Source organism: Narcine bancroftii, chromosome 10 (genome assembly GCF_036971445.1).
Source record: "Narcine bancroftii isolate sNarBan1 chromosome 10, sNarBan1.hap1, whole genome shotgun sequence".
Classification (NCBI taxonomy): Eukaryota; Metazoa; Chordata; class Chondrichthyes; order Torpediniformes; family Narcinidae; genus Narcine; species Narcine bancroftii.
Window position 1 is genome coordinate 45,748,702 of NC_091478.1, and position 22,346 is coordinate 45,771,047.

Consider the following 22,346-nt stretch of genomic DNA (forward strand, 5'->3'; position numbering starts at 1 on the left):
CAGGACGTCATGCGCTGGAGAGCTGGGTCTGAATTGGCAACTAAAGCGGCAACATCTGCAAAGAGTAGTTCACGGACAAGTTGCTCTTGTGTCTTGGTGTGAGCTTGCAGGCGCCTCAGATTGAAGAGACTGCCATCCGTGCGATACCGGATGTAAACACCGTCTTCATTGTTGAGGTCTTTAGTGACTTGGCAGTCACTAATGGTTCCACAATAATATTTGATAGATGATCAAGTGGTTTAAATGGGAGATAGCTAGACCTGAACAAAATTATAGAAATAATGAACAGTGAGACCTAAAAAAAGATTTGATTTTTAAAAAAACTAAAGTATCCCTTATGAGGCATTAGACAGACCACATTTAGAGTATTGTGAGCAATTCTGGGCCCCATATCTAAGGAAAGGTGTGCTGGTGTTGGAGAGGGTCCAGATGAGGTTTACAAGAACGATCCCGGATTAATATATGAAGAGCGTAGGATGGCTCCAGGCTTGTACTCGCTGGAGTTTAAGAAATGAGGGGGAATCTCATTGAAACATGCTGAATATTGGAAGGGCTCGTTAGAGTGGATGTGGAAAAGATGTTTACAAAGTAGGAGAATGTAGAAGCAGAGGGGACAACCTTAGAATGAAAGGATATCCCTTCAGAACCCTTTAGATTTCTTCAGCCAGAGGGTGTTGAATCTGTGTAATTTGTTGTACAGATAGCTGTGGAGGCCAACTTATTGGGTAGATTTAAAGCAGGGGTTGGTGGATTCTTGATTAACAAGGGTGTTCAAGATTATGGGGAGAAGATAGTTAAAATGGAGTTGAAAGGAAGAATGCATCAGCCATAATTCGAATAGAAGAGCAGACTCATTGGGCTGAATGCATAATTCTCCTCCTATCTCTTAAGCTTACATGGTTTTGACCAAAGGTAAACGTATGAGCTAGCTAGGAGTGGATGGAAGTTAATGACATCAAAGCTTTGGATTATCCAAAGTCAATAGAGAATAGAAAGAGAAAGGTTCCCAATGCTTGCATTGAAATAGTCATCAAGAAGTAATAAAGGCATAGTTGAAGGTTTTCAATAGCCATTAAACTAAGGCAGTTGAGGAAAGAGCTAAGTTATGCCATGGAATGGAATTGGGATTGGTGCAGATAAATGATGTGAGGTGCAGCTTGGTGTCAAGTATTCAACAAAATGGTTCAGTTTGGAAAAATTGCCGGGGAAAGAGATGAAATCAATGCCCCAAAGAATAGTTTGTTATTGACTTTGTGCATGTGCTGTTCACAAGAATTGTTTCATTAATATTTCCTTTCTTTTAACTCAGATCTTCAAGTACATTAGTTTTAACAAAACAATGACCCAGCTATCCTCGACCCTGGCACGATGTGCCAAAGACATTCTTGGCTTTGCAATTATGTTCTTCATTGTTTTCTTCGCCTATGCTCAGTTGGGGTATCTTCTGTTTGGAACACAAGTGGAAAACTTCAGTACTTTCCTTAAATGCATGTGAGTATGACTTCAACCCACATGTAAAATATGAGACGAAAACTACAAAAATCATATGTCAGTTAAGTTTTCCCTGTAAACTGGGCAAAATCTACTAAGGAGATAACTCATTGACAGATTAATAATTAATTGTCAGATTTTCATTTGAAGTTGTTAATTTTATGGAAGAATGTTAGGATGGTACAAGAAATTGTAATGCACCATCCTGAACCTGCCATTGAAAACCCCTGTCACACTGTTCAGACACAGGTCTTCACTGACAGTTATGCCCAAGTCCAACTCCCATCTCTCCCTCGACCTGTGTAAGTCCAGATTCAGGCCCTCACTTTAGAGTATGCAAAACATTCGAGAATTAAATTTGCACATATTCCCCTATCGAATTAGAATCTCCACATTGCTACATCTAGATAGGATCATACTTGGTCCTAATTTTTCCCTGACGAAAGATCCTATTTGCAGATTTTTCTGGGAAGTAGAAACAACCACAGTGATTTTGCTGTAAGGTTTCTAGTGTGAGAATAGTGCTTTGTCCCAGTAGATTATAAGAGTAGATTCATGAGGATCCACTATTAACACAATGCCTCACTTAATACAAGTATAAATCAAAGACTAAACTCTTGTCCTAGCCCTAATATTTTAACATGTACAACTCACAACAGAGCAAATGAATTGTTAATTATTCATTTATGAAGTATGGTGTAACGGCAAAGACTATAATTGATTGCCGACCTTTAAATGAATTGAAGAGGGTGTTAGCACGCTGCTTCTTGATGGCAATTGGTTTGGAAGCCCATTTCCAAAGCTAGTTAAGAATCACCTACCTTGCAGAAGCCAGACCGGATAAGGATGGAAAATTTCCTTAAGGACATTAAAGATGCAGGAATATTTTTACAATAATCCAGTAATCTTATGGTCAGCATTGCTGATACTAACCTTTTTTAATTACGTAACTAAACTGAAATTCTCCAGTTAATTTATTGGAATATGAATTGTTACAAGATCAAACCAGCAACCACAAAGAAGGGATATCACACAGGGGTAAAGATGAACAATTACTCTATTTACAAAAATTCACCTTCAAACTTTAATTCAAAATCCCCTCTTTAATAACAATGCCCACTGGCATTTGTTTAAAATTCTAAAACTAAAACTAAAACAGACGTAAGTAAAGTCTAAGTTATATTTCCAACCAGCCCACAGAAAAACTTAGACACAAAATACACAAGACGTAGAAAACTTCGAACTCAACTGAAGCAAAGATCAGAGAGAGAGAGAGAGAGAGAGAGAGAGAGATCCCAACATTCTAAACTGTCCTCCAGATCATTACTCATACTCTGGGCCTCCTTCCACTCCACAACACCCCCAGTGGTGGTTTATCGTCCAAGTTCAGAAATTTTTACATCATTTTCTGCACATTCCCAGTCCGTCTCCCACTCTCTCAGCAGTCCACCTTCACTTTGGCTCTCTAAGGCAAACTGTCACTTTTAACATAAAACCACACAACACATAGGCCAATATACAACACAGAACTCTGTAACAGAATACATTTCTAGATCATTAATTCAGGCTTCTGGATTTCTATCCCATGAACTTGTACTGGGAAAGCAGTAATCTCTCACAGTAGTATCAAATGTTTGGGGCCCAATGTGGGTCATAGTTTATTTTAAGGGTGATGATAATCGACCAAATAGTTATTTGTGTTTCTCTCTGCATAGGACAGGTGCTGTCTGTGATTTTTTTTCCACATTTCTAGCTATCACCTAAATATGGGATCTTTCACAGTCTCACAATTGAACGCCAACTATAATGTAGATAACTGTGGCAAACTGCGCAGTCCTACATAAACTAACACGATCAGTAGCAAAATATTCTTATTTAGTGAGACCAGCAGTAGGCTAATAGCTGGAAAAGGCAATAGAAGGGCATTCATACTCCCAGTGATGTTATGAACATGGCTCGGGCTATCATGCAAGCCAATCTCCTGTCTATGCTGCCAACATCAGAAAATCTGTCAAAATATTAAGGGATCCATTCTACCCTTGTCCCTGGTTCTCTTCTTCCCCACCCCCGCTTCTGTTGGACAGAAGATACATGAGCTTGATAACATGGAGGAGAAGGTCAAGGTGGAAATTGTGGAGACTGTATCCCAGCTAGGTGGTGAGTGATCTTGGGATCATATTTCAGGAGTAATGTGGGAGGGAGTTACACCCACAGGAAACATGCAGTATCTTGGGAAGCTATGGGCTGTGTATTGCCATGATTTACTCATTGCTACCTGGGAGAACGCGATCAGGAGCTTATTTGCTTTCATTTCTTTCCAGCTTCACCCAGTTTCGAATAATTCTTGGAGATTTCAACTTTGATGAAATAGACAATGCTAACAGAATCTTGGGCCCAATTTATTTCGTCACTTATGTTTTCTTTGTCTTCTTCATTCTGCTTGTAAGTTGCACCTTTTATTCAATTATACATAGATAAATGGTGGAAGATCGAGAGAGATGCCTCACTTTGAAGGGGCTGGTCAAAAACTAGCAGAGAAAATGGGAGGAGAAAGGGCAAATGCCATGATGCTTGTACATCCTGGGAAAGGTATATCCTGGGAAAGATTGAAAGAAATGAATTTGGTGGCGTTTATGGAGGAGTTTTCTTTTGACATAGGAGACATTCACCCCATCAAATCCACACCAACTTTCAGAACATTCCAACAAATCCCTTTCTACTGCGATTCTCACTCCCTTGTGTGGTTAGGTAAAATGCTTCATGATTAGTTTGTTTGATGCTCTTCTTCCAGAATGAAATAGATTGTGAAGAGATTAAAAAATCTCCCACCTCATAGCCACTGGCACAAATGGCCTAGGTCTTCCCTGTGGAAAAATCACATATTAGCATTTCACCCGATTCATCCAGGGTCATGTCTTGAAGATGCAGACCAGAGTTGATCTGGCAATACTGGATGAGATCAGGATCTGTGTTGTCCAAGAGCCAAGGCGGTGAAATTGATGGCAGTAGTTGTATGTAAGGCGTCAATGTTGCGGCTGGACAAGGTATTGGCCACGGCATTTGTTTTTCTTCAGATGTGACATATTTCCGATGCAAATTGTAAGATAAGTCCAAGTGCCAAATTTCTCTGGGCAAGTAGAAATGTGTGCTAGTACTCATAGTATGCGTAAATTGGTCAGAGCATGATAATCAGCACAAGGACATTTTTTTGGAACCATATATAATGGTGAAGCCCAGCAGCTGTCAGATCTGTGGACTATGCCCAACTCTTCCATGTGGTGGAATTTCGATTTTGCGATTTTAAGACGACTTGGAAAGAGAAGGAGCCAGGTTGAAGGCTTGTCAGATGGCTGACGATATCGGAGGGATAACAAATGCAACTCACTTGCACACAAGAGCTGCGGTCAACAACGCAGTGATTTTTCAAATCCGCCAACAAAGAAAAATGTGACAAGAAATCCGCTCCCAAAATGGAATTTGCTACGTTTTCAACCATGAAAACCCACCAAAAAGGTTTCTTGAGACTAAAATCCAACATGAGTGGCCTCTGACCATTTGTTTGAATATGAGAATAATTCACAGCTGAAAGAACATATTGGGGTGTCTGCATCCCTCCCTGGTTGGAGGGACGCACTGAAATCTCTGCATGGAATCAGCAAGAAATTGAACACCCGAGAGACAGTCTTTGAGGGAAAGATGAAGGCCTACGAGCCCATGGGCAGCAGTTCCCTCTATTGCCGGGCCTGGTCATTTTCCGCCTCCGTTTGTAGAAGTCACAAGGTGGCTGACAGGACCAGGTAGCAGTACCAAATCTCCAGTGCTTCCAACAAAAATATCATCCATCGCCTCTACCACATCCTCGACCTGCACGATTCCAACCAAGTCCATGGAAGAAATTCCTTTTCATGCCCAAAGCCTGGACTGCATAGTCAGAGCTGCCATCTGTGGTTCCAACTCAGCTATCTTCGATTGATAAGGTCCTGGCTCTTCAGTGAGCAGTTGTTCCAGTTCCATTTGCTCCTGTCGACGAGGGGAACAAGCCAATCCTATCTTCAATGTGGAGGTCGTGGACATAACAAGTTCGGCATGATCTACCAACTGATCAAAGGTGGACATTTGAAAGACACTCACCAAATGTTCTTGAACATGATGTGGTAAACACCAAAGGAACCTCTGTGTCCAAATATCTTCTTTGACATGGTTAGTTCCAGCCAGTCTGTGCTTCCTCCTCAACATCTGTGATGGTTGCCCGTTGTCTAGGCTGTCATCAGCTAGTAATTGGGATATACAAGTCTCCCTTGATGGCTGAGTATAACACAGAATAGCTACCTTAAGCATATCGTAAGGGAGATTACCATTCGGATCCACTAAGACATCCTCCACTTCACAAGCAATCAGCTCTGGAAGACGTTCCACAAGTAAATCGTACTCCGTCTTCTGACTCATCACATTGAGGCCAGAGAAGCGTGCTTTGAGGACCATGAACCACACTGGTGCATTATTAACAGAAAGGGGGGATTCTCCAGTTTGACCTACCTGATCACTACCCATTTTAAATTGGAAGGTTCTGTGAACTCATGGGGGTCACCATTTGTTCTTTCTTTCTTTCTTTCTTTCTTTGGCTTGGCTTCGCGGACGAAGATTTATGGAGGGGGTAAAAAGTCCACGTCAGCTGCAGGCTCGTTTGTGGCTGACCAGTCCGATGCGGGACAGGCAGACACGATTGCAGCGGTTGCAAGGGAAAATTGGTTGGTTGGGGTTGGGTGTTGGGTTTTTCCTCCTTTGCCTTTTGTCAGTGAGGTGGGCTCTGCGGTCTTCTTCAAAGGAGGCTGCTGCCCGCCAAACTGTGAGGCGCCAAGATGCACGGTTTGAGGCGTTATCAGCCCACTGGCGGTGGTCAATGTGGCAGGCACCAAGAGATTTCTTTAGGCAGTCCTTGTACCTTTTCTTTGGTGCACCTCTGTCACGGTGGCCAGTGGAGAGCTCGCCATATAATACGATCTTGGGAAGGCGATGGTCCTCCATTCTGGAGACGTGACCCATCCAGCGCATTGATTTACCCCAACTTACAAACAAATAAAGAAAAGACTCACTCATTTCTTTCAGCAATCTATGAAGTAACTTTCTTTATTTTCTGCGGACGTAACATTGCCTCCTTCAACTCCCCAAACATGAACCAGCTAAACCCCTCTGACTTTCTCATTAGCTCACTGCCACATGGTTATCCTGATGCTCTCACTCTCCTCCTCCTGTGTCCAAGATCCATCACCCGTATACTGACGCTTAACACACACACCTGCTTGCGCACTATTACCCCTGCACATCACATCGCTTACATCATCAGCAGGGGTCGGCACCCCTCCCGACGCAGGTAAGTACATGACCACAACAAAAGTAAACAAGTAATAGCAACTGGCGCATCTCAGCTCTGCCAAACAAGATGCCTTCCTGAGCTAATCGCATTTGCCCATGTTTGGCATGTATCTCTCTGAATATTTCCTATCCATAAACCTGTCTGACAAATCTTATAATTGTACCCAACTCCACCACTTCCTTCCTCAGGCATAGCTTTCAACAATGAGCCGATCAACCAGCACATCCACAAACACACACAATCCCACACACACCCCCACACATCACCCCACAAACACACACCCCCCCACACACACCCCCACCCCCACACCCACACACACCCCACACACACCCCCACACATCACCACACACACACACACACACACACACACACACACATACACATTCACATACCACCCCACCCCACACACCCCCACACACACCCCCACACACACACCCCCACACACACCCCCACACACCCCCCCACACACACACTCACACACCACCCCACACCCACACACACACTCACACACCACCCCACACCCACACACACACTCACACACCACCCCACACCCACACTCACACACCACCCCACACCCACACACACACTCACACACCACCCCACACCCCCACACACACTCACACCCTCACACACACATTCACACACCCCCACGCACACTCACACACCCACACCCACATACACACACACACATCCACACACCACCCCACATACCTACACACACCCACACATACCTCCCACACACACCCTCCCACACCCCACACACCCCACACACAACTCACACACCCCCACACACACCCACATACAAACATACTCATATAAACATACTCACCCACACACACCACATACATACACACACACCCACACTCACACACACCCACACTCACACACACCCACACTCACACACACCCACGCACACAACACCCACACACATCCATACAGACCCACACAGACACAGACATACACCCACATAGACACACACTTACACACACACCCACACATACCCACACACCCCCACATACCCACAAACCCCCACACACTCACACAAACACCCACACACATACCCACAACCCCCCACACCTACACTCATACAAATTCACATGCACACACACACACACACACACACACACACACACACACACACACACCACTAGTCATGCTCAAACTTGAGTCTTTGGTGCAATGAGGCAGCTGGTTTGCTGGAGATTTCAAAAATGATGAGTGAGAGAGCTGGGGTGAGTGGGGTGGAGGTAAATGGCGTAAGGTATCTCACAACTGCTCTGACAATGGTAGCGTTAAATTACAGATGACAAGGCCATCTGCTCTAAACCAATAGTCATTAAACAACATGGTCAGGCCTCACTGCCAACCACAAGTCTTTTCTAAGGGCTGGGTGGCTGCTAGTTGAACCTATTCAGCTGCTCATTGAAAATATCCAACCATGAGTTAGCAAATTCTGCAGTTCCACCTCCTGAATAAAGAAGTGTTTCATCAATTCTCTTTCTGATTTTGCAGCGACTTTGAAATTCCAAAGAAAGCTGGTTCATATAGTAAATAGAAAACTTCACAGTTGGAATTATGAGCTAGTGGGGATTACCTTACCTTTGTGGACTACAGTAAGGCTTTGGGCAAGGTCCCACATGGAAAGTTAGACCAGGAGATTAGGGCACCAGGGATCTGAGATGGGTTGGCAACTGCATTCAATATTGGCTGACAGATAAAAAAGAGTGTGGTGGTGGCTGGGTGTCTTGCTGACTGGAAATTTGTAAGTGATGCATCACAAGGGTCTGTGCTTGGACCTCTACTGTTTATGATATATAAAAAGGGACGAATGAGAATTTAAGGGGGTCTGATTGGTAAATTTGCAGATGGAATTTAATCTAGATAAGTGTAAGTATTGCATTTGGGAGGCCACATTCTGGTAGAGCAAATAGAGTAAACGGCAGCTAATTGAACCCATCCGGCTGCTCGTTGAAAATATCCAACCATGAGTTAGCAAATTCTGCAGTTCCACCTCCTGAATAAAGAAGTGTTTCATCAATTCTCTTTCTGATTTTGCAGCGACTTTGAAATCCCAAAGAAAGCACTGGGTCCACTGCTGCTTGCCATATATATTAACGATCTAGATGATAGGGTAGCAAATTGGATTAGTAAATTTGCAGATGATACAAAGGTTGGTGTTGTGGACAGTGAGGAACATTATCAAAGTTTATAGGGTGACATAGGACAGTTGGAAGAGTGGGCTGGGAGATGGCAGATGGAGGTGCTACATTTTGGTTGGACTAATCAAAATAGGACATTCACGTTAGATGGTAGATAAATGAGGAGTGCAGTGGAACAAAGGGATTTAGGAGTCATGGTACATAATTCCCTGAAAGTTGAATCGCATGGATAGGGTGGTGAAGAAGGCATTTAGTATGTTGGCTTTCATAAATCAGAGTATAGAATACAAGAGTTGGGATGTTTTGGTGAAATTGTATAAGGCATTGATAAGGCCAAATTTGGAATATTGTTTGCAGTTTTGATTGCCAAATTACAGGAAGGATATAAACAGAATAAAGGGAGTGCAGAGGAGGTTTACGAGAATGTTTCTGGGGTTTCAGGGTTTGAGTTACAGGGAATGGTTGAGCAGGCTGGGACTTTATTCCCTGGAGTGTAGACGATTGAGGGGGAATTTGATAGAGGTATTCAAAATTATAAGGGGGACAGATAGAATCAATGTGAACAGGCTTTTTCCACTAAGAGTGAGAGAGATTCAAATAAGAGGATGTGGATTGAGATTGAAGTAAACATGGGAGGAAATTTCATCACGTGTGGGGGTGTGAAATTAACTTCTGGCAGAAGTGAGATTGATGTTAATATTCAAGGAAAAGTTGGATAGGTATATGGATGGGAGAGACATAGAGGATTGTGGGCCAATGGGACTAGGTGGGAGAAGTTGTTTGACATGGACTAGAAGGGCCAAACTGGCCTGTTTCTGTGCCGTAAATAGTTAAGTGTAGATGCACAGAGCCACTGGGGTAAAAGTCCATATGCCTTGAATGGACCTAACACAGAAAGAGAGGGTAGTGAAAAAGGCATTCAGTTTGCTTGCCTTCAAGGCAAAATCATTGTGTATGAGTTGGGATGTCATGTTGCAGTTGTACAAAATATTGGTTCAACCGCACTTTGAATATTGGTTACAGTTCCTGATACCTTGCCTCAGGAAGGATGTAGATTCGGGTTTACTAGTTTATTTGACACAAAATACCTCGTACAGTGTGAAGCGTTCTTCAGCAAACAGAATACAGAGTATAGGATTACAATGAAAAGGAGGATCAGTTAGCACCAAGGAAGGGTCGCAAGGTAGCGCCATTATATGGGGGGTGAGTGGGAGCTGTGGAGAAGAAACTGTCAGCGTGAGCCTTCTCCCCGATGGGAGGAGGGAGACAAAGAGTGTATGCAGTGTGTTAGGGGTTTTGGCATATTGGCCATGGGTGTCAATAGAGAGTGCAGGAGAGATTCACCAGGATGCTACCTGGAATGGAGCTCTAATTCAAAGAGAGATTCTACTGCTACACGGGAGACTGGGGATCATCCTTCCAGAGGTTTATAAAATTATAAAAATAACCAGATAGGATAGATAGAGGCTATTTCACAGAAAAAAAGACACAAGTTTAAGGTGAGAGGTGAGAAATCTAAGGAGGTTTTTCACATGGAGGTTGGTGAATATCTGGAATAAGCTGTCAGGAGGTAGTGGAGGTAGATACAGGATTACAGTGTTTAAAAGGCAATTGGGCAGGTATTTGAATAAAAAAAGGAACTGAGGAAAATGGGCTAATGCAGGCGAATGGAATGCGTATTAAGGCCGGCATGGATAAGGTGGCCGAGAGTGCCTATTTTAGTTGCTATGGTTCTAAAATAAGTTGGGGAAATATTGTAATAATACTGATCTCAGTACTGTGGAAGGGCACGAGGATGTTAGAGTACAGATTCATAAAATAAAGAAGGCAAGATCTCACTTTGGTAAGACCACAATGACCATGAAACAAATAAAATGTTCTCACCTGCGATAACAAGAGCCCTTCACAAAAGGATTCAGTGAGAGCTGTGCAGTGTTAGACAGGATAGCACACAGATCTATTGTACTCACCTAAAAAAGAGTTACAAAGTAAAAGAAAAGGGGCCATCTTATTAGAAATCAAGAGATTACAGTAACGTAAGAGTGGTATTTCAAATTATGAATGGTGAAATTGAGGAGCAGGCAGCAGAGAATTTCCAGTAAGTCAGGGGCTGAAATGAAGGGCTTATAAACAATTTAATGTCTGCGTAGAACAGAGAGCTCTTCACACAGAGTTGTGATTAGTGGTTTCTGAGATAAACTATCCCAACATCGAATAATAGATGGGGTTTGTGGATCGAACGCACAGGGGAACATGATAAAGGATTGAAGAACTGGGCAAATGTGATGAGAGATGAATGGCAAATATCAGTTGGTCTCAATTTCCACCTCCAGCATTGTCAATTCTAGTATTTCCTTCAATTTACCCCTAAAATTAAAAATATTGCTTATTTTGTTCATTTTTACTGTGTTATCTTCCTGTCATTTTGGAAGAACAATTTATTCCTGAGAGGATGGTTTCCGACATGCAGGTCATGTACTGGACAGATCCTGTACGTCATACTCTACGACAGACATTCTCAACCTTTTTTGGGCTATGTCCCCCCCTCCCTCCACCCCCCCCCAGGACTCTGGCAAAGTTTATGGTTTTTTTTTCCATACTCCTCTCCTACTGACTACATTAAAAAAATCATTAAAATATTTATGTTATGGAAGGATGAAAGAAAACAAGACGTTTATTGTGGCCTGTTGTGGGGGTGGGGGGTGCAGGGCACCCATTGAAGATGACAGCCCTGGAGCAAAAATGACTGAGTGTGGAATATAACTCTCATCAACCTCTCAGTGACACAACGTTATCAATCTTGGAATATCTACAATCTGGAACAGATTACCAGCTACTCTGTGTGATTCAAGCACTGAGTGAAAGCCTTGCCTCTTTGTTGAACTTAAAGGAAAATACAGCGAATGGGATGAACGGTAGACACTCTGACAATTGCAATTGCCAGGCTGATTGGCAATCAACTTCTACCAAACCATACCAAGACACAGGTCATCAACTTCCACACAACCTCAGACATGAAAAAAGATTCAAGCCTCATCTGGAATAACATCAATTTGAAGTACTGCACAATTCACAAATAGAAGTCAAGAAAGGAAAATCAGTATCCAAATCACATCATCCACAGCTCGCAAACTCACAATCAGGATCTATGTTTCTCTGACATTAACAAGTCATCTATGTGAAGAAAATCAAATTGATGGAGATGGATATCTACAAAATCACTGGGAGTTTCCTTCATTCAACCAACATCAATAAAGTATTTTTACAGGAACTAAATAGCCAAGTGTCTGGAGATCCCTGGCCACCAGGTTGGGACAGAGGACACTGGCCTTCAGCCATGGTCACACTATAGGTGCCAATGCCTGAAGTTGTGAAGAAGCTTCCTCACGGTACCACTCGTACCGTCCATAAGGTGGCAAGCATGACTTGGAGACATCGGCATTGGAATCGACAAGGGGGCTAGGGCAACTGAGGAGTTTCTTACACTAGGGAGGAGGGATGGATCATCGAGAAGACGCAAACCAACTCCACACTGAAGTTCTCAGGTCAGAGGCAAGGGTAGCAAAATGAGTTTTCCCCATCAGATAAATAACAAGAGCCAAGCCGTCATCTGTCCACTGCTCATTTCAGTGCAAGATCAATCTAGGGCGCAAGCTTGATTTGTGAATAGTCACTGGAACTCATCCTACATTTTGTGGATCCATGTGATGGAAAAGCAAGAAGCCAATTTATTGGATCATTTTATTGACTGTTTTCTCTTTCAGAATATGTTCCTGGCCATCATAAATGATACATACTCAGAGGTGAAGGCAGATCTTTCCAATCAGAAAAGTGAACTTCAGATTACAGACATCATTAAACAGGTGTGTTTTATGTCAAAACATTTTAAGTAAATAATTATGTTGCATTGGTTAAGAATGAATAAATTTCAGATAGTTGATATTGGATATACATCCAGCAAATTTCCTTCACAATATAGACAATGAGGGGGAATTAACATGTTTGTTAATGCTTGTTCTTAGGGTGGAGGTAATTTTGCAGTATATCTTGCTAGTTCATAGGTCTCTGGGGCCTTCAATAGGGCTGAGCTTGCAGACTCATCCAAGGAAAGACACTGGAAGCAATTCTGTTATTATTTGGTCATCCAGGAATTTTTGAGCCAATCTATAAATAACCAAATCTAAAGGAATCCACTTTGCAGTTTATGATGGAGTGAGTCTGAGGTCACCGCTTTTCAATTGTACACTCGAGACAACCATACCGATCACTCAGCTATTGCCAACCTGAACATTATTGCATTTTACTTGTTCTGGAGTTATCAAGGGGCCATTGACCGACCCAAGGAACTGCTCACACTAACCATCTGAGACTCTCATTTGTACAAAACAATATTGATTTCTTTTCATAGATATGATACTTGTCCTGCATATGCATATTGTCTGTATGTGTGTTATGTCTGGTTGTGGGTCTGCATGTTTTTGCACCGAGGACCGAAGAACGCTGTTTCGTCGGGTTGTACTTGCACAATCAGATGACAATAAATGTGACATACAGTGGAATGCAGAAAAAAAACTACTCCTAGGCAAAATTATAGCCCCAGTATTTGTCAACATTGAGGGATTTACAGATGTCCTGATTAAAAATACTACAGGTTATCTTTAAATGTTTTAGCCTTGCATTGCAGAAAGCAGTTCCACCTAGGCAGGAAAGCTTGAACCTGAGGTTTTTTTTTAAATTTAGACCTACAGCATAGTAACAGGCCATTTTGGCCCATGAGTGTGTACTGCCCAATTAACCTACATGCCCGGTATGTTTTGGTCCAGTGAAGGTAGAAGGGGAGGGAGAATGCAATGGGAGGGGAGCGGGAAGTAGTCTGTGGAGATTTCATGTGATCATTGAGCTTTATGTGAATATTGAGCTATTCACATGGAGGACAGAAAGGTCATTACGGAGATCAGTGGGGAAACTGCAGGGGGTGGCAGGGAGATGGAGCTTGAAAGAGGCATTGGGGATGGGTGGAGTGAGCTATTTAAGCTTTCTTTGAGGCTTAAAAACACAGCCTGTATTGTTAAAATTAATAGGTAATTAACAGTGGATACCTTCAAAAATTTCACATAGTGAGCTGACCCGAGAACTGAATGATCTCCTTTTCTGACTCACCTCTAGAGAGCAGATTGGTTGGTCACTCTGTCGCTTCCAGAGAACAGGGTGAGTTCCCACCCTGACTCAATCTGTTTCTTCCTGAAAGTGGGCACTCTGACTTGCTTCCATTTCAAGACACGACACCAATAAAATCAGAAATAGTGACACTCAATTTTGTTTTAAAGTTAAGAAAGAATCTACTTTCCATGTAAGCCAAGGCACTAGTTTTCAGGAATTAACATCGTTCCCTCTAATGCTTCAGATTCATTTTCTCTGTTTCTCTTCCCACAGATGCAGCTGGCCTGTTTAGTCTATCTCGTATTTTCTGCTTTTATTTTTGATACCCCTAATATTCCTTCTAACAAATAGTTGTGATCAGTTCCAGAACTCTTGCTTTGTAGAATTAAATTCTGTATTTGAAAATAAAAAGTTTTCACTGAAGCACTGAATTAATAACATCTTAAATATACCCATTGAAGCTTAACTTGAACCATCCATATTGTGTAAATCCAGAGTGAGTGTTGAGTCAGTGCATGCAACTACATCCTGTTCGACCAATAAGAAGGAACTACAGGTGAAGGTCAGGTTGCAACAACATACCGTCTCAAATGTCCACTTTGCACCCAATACACTTTCTGCTCCAAGTTCTTGCTATTACAATAGCCTATACATGCCCTCAATGAGATTCATCTTTTGCCCATTATCTGTTCAAATTCTGTTAAATTTGGACTTAAACTATTTGGACTTAAACTTAAACTACTTAAGTCTATTTAGACTTTAGTAAAGCTTTTGACAAAGTTCCCCACAGGAGGTTAGGAAAAAAGGTGGAGGCATTAGGTATAAATGATGAGGTAGTGAAATGGATTCAGCAATGGTTGGATGGGAGGTGTCAGAGAGTAGTGGTAGAAAATTGTTTGTCCAATTGGAGGCCAGTGACTAGTGGAGTTCCTCAGGGATCGGTCCTCGGTCCACTATTGTTTGTTATATATATTAACGATCTGGAAGTAGGGGTGGAGAATTGGATAAGCAAGTTTGCGGATGATACAAAGATTGGTGGTGTTGTGGACAGTGAGGAAGATTACCGTAGATTAAAAGGTGATTTAGGAAGGCTGGAGGTGTGGGCTGAGAAATAGCTGATGGAATTTAATACAGATAAGTGTGAGGTGTTACATTTTGGAAAGACAAATTTAAATAGGTCATATGCATTAAATGGTAGGCTATTGAGATGTGCAGAGCAACAAAGGGATTTAGGAGTTGTGGTAAATAGTACCCTCAAGGCTGATACTTAGGTAGATGGTGTGGTGAAGAAGGCATTTGGAATGATGGCCTTCATAAATTGGAGTATTGAATTCAAGAGTAGGGAGGTTATGATGAAATTGTACAAGGCATTGGTGAGGCCAAATTTGGAGTACTGTGTACAGTTTTGGTCACTAAATTATAGGAAAGATGTAAACAAAATAGAGAGAGTGCAGAGAAGGTTCACGAGAATGTTGACAGGATTTCAAGGTTTGAGTTACAGGGAAAGGTTGTGCTGACTGGGGCTTTTTTCTCTGGAGCGTAGAAGATTGAGAAGGGACTTGATAGAGGTGTTTAAGATTTTAAAAGGGACAGACAGAGTAAATGTGGATAGGCTTTTTCAATTAAGAGTGGGGGAGATTCAAACTAGAGGACATGGTTTAAGACTGAAGGAGGAAAATTATAAGGGGAACATGAGGGGAAATTTCTTTACGCAGAGGGTGGTGGGGATGTGGAATGAGCTTCCGGCAGATGTGGTCGAGGCAGGATCATTGGTTACATTTAAGGAAAGACTAGATAGTTACATGGATAGGAGAGGACTGGAGGGGTATGGACCGGGTGCTGGTCAGTGGGACTAGGAGGGTGGGGATTTGTTACGGCATGGACTAGTAGGGCCGAACTGGCCCGTTCTGTGCTGTAAGTGGTTATATGGTTATATGGTTAAGCTCTGGAAACTAGTTACCTTTTATAGATTAATCAAGTTGGTCAGGATTCATTTGATTTTTTTTCCAGCACACCATAAAATCAACTTTCTTTTATTTCATTAGACAAAACAATGAATTCTTCAACTCCTGCAGTCCATCATTTCACACATCCTGATTTGAACTCCATATGCCACTACTCCACCCAATACTGCATCCTGTCTCTATTTCTGGAATTTTCTACCCTGGAAAAAGACTGAGCGTTAATGTTTTCTGTACTCCTCGTGATCCTATAAACTACGACAAGGTCACCCCTCAGCCTCCCGCAATCCAGGGAACAAAGACCTATCATGTCCCACATGCCCCGATAACTGAAGTCCTCCAGTACTGGCAACATACCAATTGAATCTCCTCTCCACTCCGTCCAACTTAATAACATCCTTCCCATGACTGGACGAACAGAATTGCATCATGACTCTGTGTGATTTCACCAACGACTTCTAGAGCTGTATCATGATGTTCCAACTTTGGTCCTCAAAACCCTGCCCAATGAAAGGAGACATGCCAAATTCCTTAATCGCTAGACATGTAAGTCAGCGCTTTCAGGGAATGATGGACGTGCTCCCAAGTTCCTCTCTTCTACAACACTCTTCAGGGCTCCACCATGCACTGTGTAAGTCCTGCCCTTACCAAAGTGCAACACCTCACAGTTGTAAGTTTTAAATTCCATTCACCATTCCTTGGCCCACCTTCCCAAATAGTAGTTGGTATAGCAAGGAATATGTGGCTCCTTCTATTCCATTTCTCCTGTTTTGCTGCATTTGATTTTATTTTTGTAACTTTAGTTATTTGTTATGAATGCACCTTCATAGAATTTATATTTAACGTCTTCAGTACTAAAAAAAATGTAGAGAACCATTGCACCATGCAGCAGAGATATACATCTCAATCCATCATACAAATGCCCACTATTCCATCAACTTCCTCTATACCAGTGGTTCTCAGCCTTTTTATTTCCACTCAACTACCAATTTAAGTATTCCCTTTGCCATAGGCGCTCTGTGTTTAGTAAGGGATTGCCTAAGATGGTATGTGAGTGGAAAGAAAAAGTTTGAAAACCACTGTTTTAATTGTACCCAATTGACTCATTATGTGCATGGTTTCTTAACTCCAAAGGAAATGGGCCAAAGACAATTTTCCTCAAGCCAAATATTTCAGTAACAATGGGGTCTCAAGCAGTGATTCTCAGCCTTCCCTTTGCACTCACATCCCACCTTAAGCAATCCCTTACTAATCACAGGGCACCAATGGCATAGAGATTACTTAAAGTGGGATGTGAGTGGAAAGAAAAAGGTTGAGAACCATTGCTCTATACCTCCTGCTGCCTTGGTAAATCAGCCACCCACCCCAGCCATACCCACTTCAACCCCCTTCCCCATCAGGAAGATGATTTATGAGAGTGAGATCAGGCACCACAGATTCAAGGACAATTCCTTCCCCCCCCCACCCCCCCAATACAAGACTAAATGAATCTCACGCCAGTAAATTATATTCTCTTTGCTCTGCACCAACTGATCTCTCTCTAACTCTGCCTTTATACACTGTGTCTTATTTTCTGTTCTACATGTGAGATGTCTTGCTGGACTGCTCACGATCAAACTCTATCATTGCACCTTGGTACAAGTTTGAACTTTATGTCCATGCCAACCATTTGCCAGTCCAATCCTATTTACCAACATGGGTGAAGACTTCCCTGTGTTGACAATTCAAGACTCGTCTGGATATTTCTTGAACATTGTGAGAGTACCTGTTTCTCACACAACTTCAGCTATTCTAGATTCCAACCACTCTCTGTGTACAGGAATACTTTCTTAGATCTTTTCCAATCCTATTACTCCACCCTGAAACTAAGCCCTCAAGTTTTAGATTAAGCTGCTATGGGGAATAATTTTCATTTGTAAACATCAACTATCTCTGAAGCGGCATGGTTAGCGTCGCGATTAGTGCAATGCCAGTAATTGGTACCGAGACTGCTGGGAGTGCAAGAGGAACAGATTTGTTATGTTTCAGGTTCAAGACCCTATGCCAGATCTGAGAAGGAGATCTGTTAATACACCAATGTGCTGGAGAAACTCAGCAGGTCATGCAGCATCCAAAGGATGTAAAAGTTAACCATCTCAAGCCTTAGCTTGACAGAGCCCAGGCCCGAAAGGTAGAGTCCCTTTCACTTCCTATAGATGCTGCATGACTTGCTGAGTTTCTCCAGCATATTTGTGTGTTGCATTTAACCCCAGCATCTGCAGGCTTTATTGTTCTCAAAAGATCTTTTTGAGATCTATGAAGCTGCAGAGAAGGGGGCAAGGGCAAGGGCCATATCTGATAGGGTGAATGTGGCGCGTTCAATGACCACTCACAGATACGAAGCAAGAGTCAAAGGCTTTATTGATCAGAAGATCCAGACGTGCTTCCACATGCTGCTGGTTTGTCCAAGGCAGGTATGAGGGAGGAGACTAGGGCTCTCAGCCTTTATTAGGGGATCTTATGGGGAGGAGCTACAGGGAAAGAAAGCAGGCCAACCTGCCCAGCCCAGTGAGAACATGCCTGCAGTACCGTTTTCCACCACAGTGACCATGGGGATAAACTGCAAATACGATTACCTAATCAGGAGCCACTTTCAGGTGCATCCTCCACCTTCAGGGCAGCTGCAGGAGCCTGAAGACCCCTTTCAGATGGCAGCCCTAAAAGGCTGCTACAGCTCACCTGAAAGGGCCTATTTTTCCAGAGGTGCCTGGTAGCGCTTCTGCATCTGAAGGAGGCAGGGTGACTGGTGCCACCTGTCATAAATATATGGCATAGCAATGGCTGTCTTCCCTACCCATAATCCCCCAGGCAGGTGGAACAGCTCTGTGTTTCCCACATAGTTCCAGCTGCCTGGGGGTTTATGGGAGGGGAAGACCGCCATTAATATGCCACATTTTGAGCAGTAGAGATGGCCGCGTTGCAGGAGTGGCTACCTGGGCTGTGACAGCCTGCACCGGCCACCCCCAATGACCCCTGCCAGCTGCCCCTGCCCCGACATCCCCACCGGCCACACCTGTCCCAATGTCCCCCGCCGGCCGCCCCTGCCCTGACTTCCCCTGCCGGCCACCCCCCCCCCCACTGCCTGAAGCACCCCTACCCGCTGCCCAACAGTCACCCCACAGCCCAACACCCACCCCCCTGCCCTGCTGCCCGTTAGATTCTGTGTTACTGGGGAGGGGAGGTTGGTGGTATGTCGGGGCAGGGGCTGCCGGTGGGGGATGTCACTCTTCCCACACATTCAGCCTGATCTGCTGAATGTCTTTTTAAAATTATTTTAATTTTGGTGAAACTCCTCTGCACCCTCTCCAGTACGGTTAAGTTCTGAGTTTATTTGTCGCCAAATGCTTACTTAGTACTCTGAGAAGGGTTCTTCAGCAAGCAGACCAACAGATTATCTCTAATTATATACAATTCACAGAGAGCAAGATTACATTGAAAAGGAAGGTTACCAAAGAAAGGCAGCAATGAGAGCACAGTTATGGGGAGTGAGAGATGTAGGAGAGGGAAATTTGTGTCATATTCTGAGCTGCCTCTACATGCGACATCTCTGGATTGAGATATTCACTCCAATGTCATGGGTCCATTGGGGGCTGCTGAGGCCAGTATTGGAACTGCAGGCTCTTCCATAGGTGGGGAGGGAGTAGCTGGTGGATCCAGGGGGTGGGTAGTTTGTGATATGGTGCTGACTGACTCAAATCTTCTTTTACTTCTGATGAATAGATTCGAGATCCCCAGACCACGTTGAATTTTCCTTCTTCAGTAAAGTTTGTTCTTTCTCTGTCAGTAATTATTACATTTTTAAAAATTTAGACATACAGCACAGTACCAGGCCCTTTTAGCCCACAAGCCTGGGCTGCCCAAATTCCCCAATTAACCTAAACCATCCATCTATTTTGGAGAAACCAGAGTGCTCAGTGGAAACCCACACAGACAAAGTCTTTGCAGACCCGGATCGCTGGTGCTGTAACAGCGTGGCACTAACTGCTACAATAACAGTGCTGCCCTCTCCTAAGGTTTCAGGAGTCTGATATTGGGCTTGAAAAAATATGGCAAGCTGAACTTTAACCTCTCCTTGGATACTGGCCTCTTAGATGTTAATTTGCTTATCCTTCCAGTAAGTTTGCAGAGGCAGGTTTGGAGAAATTTTTCCAGTGCTCTGCGAGAGTGTCACTGTATGTTTCACACATAGATACAGAGAAGTCGACAAGTTTGGTTGCTTAAAGATTGTATAAAACTATTCCACAGAGATAGTCCACAAGCAACTATTGAGAATTTGAGATTTAATGCAGCAAGAACATTGTTTGTGATGGCAATGTTCAAAGGTTAACACCAATACCTTGTGGTGGTTCTGTGCACATTTGTGCCTTTTAACTTCTGTGGTGAAATAATGTCATGAAATTTTACACGTAAACATTTCAATCAGTTTACACTAAGTAACATTTATGTCTTTATATTTTCTGTTTGACTTTTAGGGCTATAATAAGGCTTTGATGAAAATGAAACTGAAAAAAGAGCGAATTTCTGATGTGCAGAAAACTCTTCAGAATGGATCCAAGGAGCTGGATTTTGAGGATTTTAGAAACAATCTTAAGGAGTATGAATTTAATTAGAATATAGATTTTAACATATAGTGGCTAAAAAAAATGTAACTGTCCACAGGGCAAGTTCAAACTGGAATGGTTTCATTTTCCAGATGAACTGGGAAAATTGTGAAAAGGATGAATTAGAATCTCTAATTTACAAGCACAATGTGAGTCAATGAACAAAGTTTCTGAAAGTAATTGCTTGTGAGAAAAATAAAGTAGGTAGTAGTAATCTGAAATAGCAACAAAACAATGACGAAAATTCAACAGCTTAGAAATTGTATGGTGTGTCCCCACCTCCCCTCTCCCACAGTGGCAGAATTCAGTTGTAAATGGTCTCAACCCAATGCATTGGCTGGCCATTTCTACCCATGTGTGCTGACCGGCCTGATAAGCCCCTCCTACTTCTCCTTGTCACCTCAATTGTTAAATATCAGTCTTTGATACCTGACCAAACCAAGCAATTGTCAAACCTTTGTCTGACATCGCTCCTGCAAGGTTGTTGTGCGTGAGGCTTTGGGCTTGTGTCTTGCTATAAAGAACTCTCCCCCAATGTATCATATTTGTTCATCCCTTAAAAGAAATATTTCCATTTTGAACAAGCAACACTGATCAATCTGACAAATATGCTGGGAAGATTTCTTTTTAATCTCGTTTCTCAAGTTCCAGGCTTCTATCTCACCCTCTTTTACCTTGGTCAAGCTCCTGTTCATTCTCTTGGCTAAGGACAGATACTGTCTGTGTAGAAGGATCCTCAATGATCCTTGCCATTGAGGCTGAACACCTGGAAGATGTGCTGCATCAGCTGGGATGAGGAAGGACCTTTGTGGAGAGGACCTGGAGGGTGGGAGGAAAGCAGGGAGAGAGGGCTTGGCAGCATGTTTGGCTGGGAAGCCTTGGTTTTCAAGGGATATTGGGAATTTGGTTCAGAGGATGTGTTCAATAGGTGTAGGCAGCAGGGAACAAATGAGAAGCTTGAGGAATATAAGAAAGGCACAAAAAAATCGTAAGGAAGAAATTAGAAAGGCTAAAAGGAGATAAGAGGCTGCTTTGGCAGGCAAGGTTAAAAAAAATAAATACAAAGGGATTCCACAGGCATATTAAAAATAAAATTGGGCCCCTTGAGGAGTCAGAAGAGATGGGGGAAATTTTCAATGTTTTTTTTCTTCAGTATTCACTAAGGAAAGGAATATCGAGTCAGGTAAAGTAAGGAAAACTGGTAGTGAGGTCATGGACAATATACAGATTAATGAGGAGGTGGTACTGGCTATTTTAAAGAGAATAAAGGTGGATAAATCTCCGGGTCCTGACAAGATATTTCCTAGGACCTCGAGGGAGGTAAGTGAAGAAATAGCAGGGGCTCTGACAGAAATGCCATTAGCCATGGGGGAGGTGCCAGAGGATTGAAAGGTAGCTAATGTTGTTCCACTGTTTCAAAAAGGGTCTAAAAGTAAACTGAGTAATTATAGGCCAGTGAGTCTGATGTCAGTGGTGGGTAAATTAATGGAGAGCGTTTTTAGAGATGGGATATACAATTATTTAGATAGACAAGAACTGATTAGGAGTAGTCAACATGGTT

At 42.8% G+C, this 22,346-nt stretch overlaps 1 protein-coding gene across 1 annotated transcript in view; it reads left to right on the forward strand.

The window, feature by feature from the left end:
• Positions 1–22,346, forward strand: part of LOC138743798 (polycystin-2-like protein 1) — a 133,195-nt gene that overhangs the window by 102,696 nt on the left and 8,153 nt on the right. The window contains exons 10-13 of the mRNA XM_069899402.1: positions 1,310–1,491; positions 3,813–3,933; positions 12,789–12,887; positions 20,657–20,778. Coding sequence (XP_069755503.1) covers positions 1,310–1,491; positions 3,813–3,933; positions 12,789–12,887; positions 20,657–20,778 — 524 coding nt within the window. The remainder of the gene's footprint in view (positions 1–1,309; positions 1,492–3,812; positions 3,934–12,788; positions 12,888–20,656; positions 20,779–22,346) is intronic.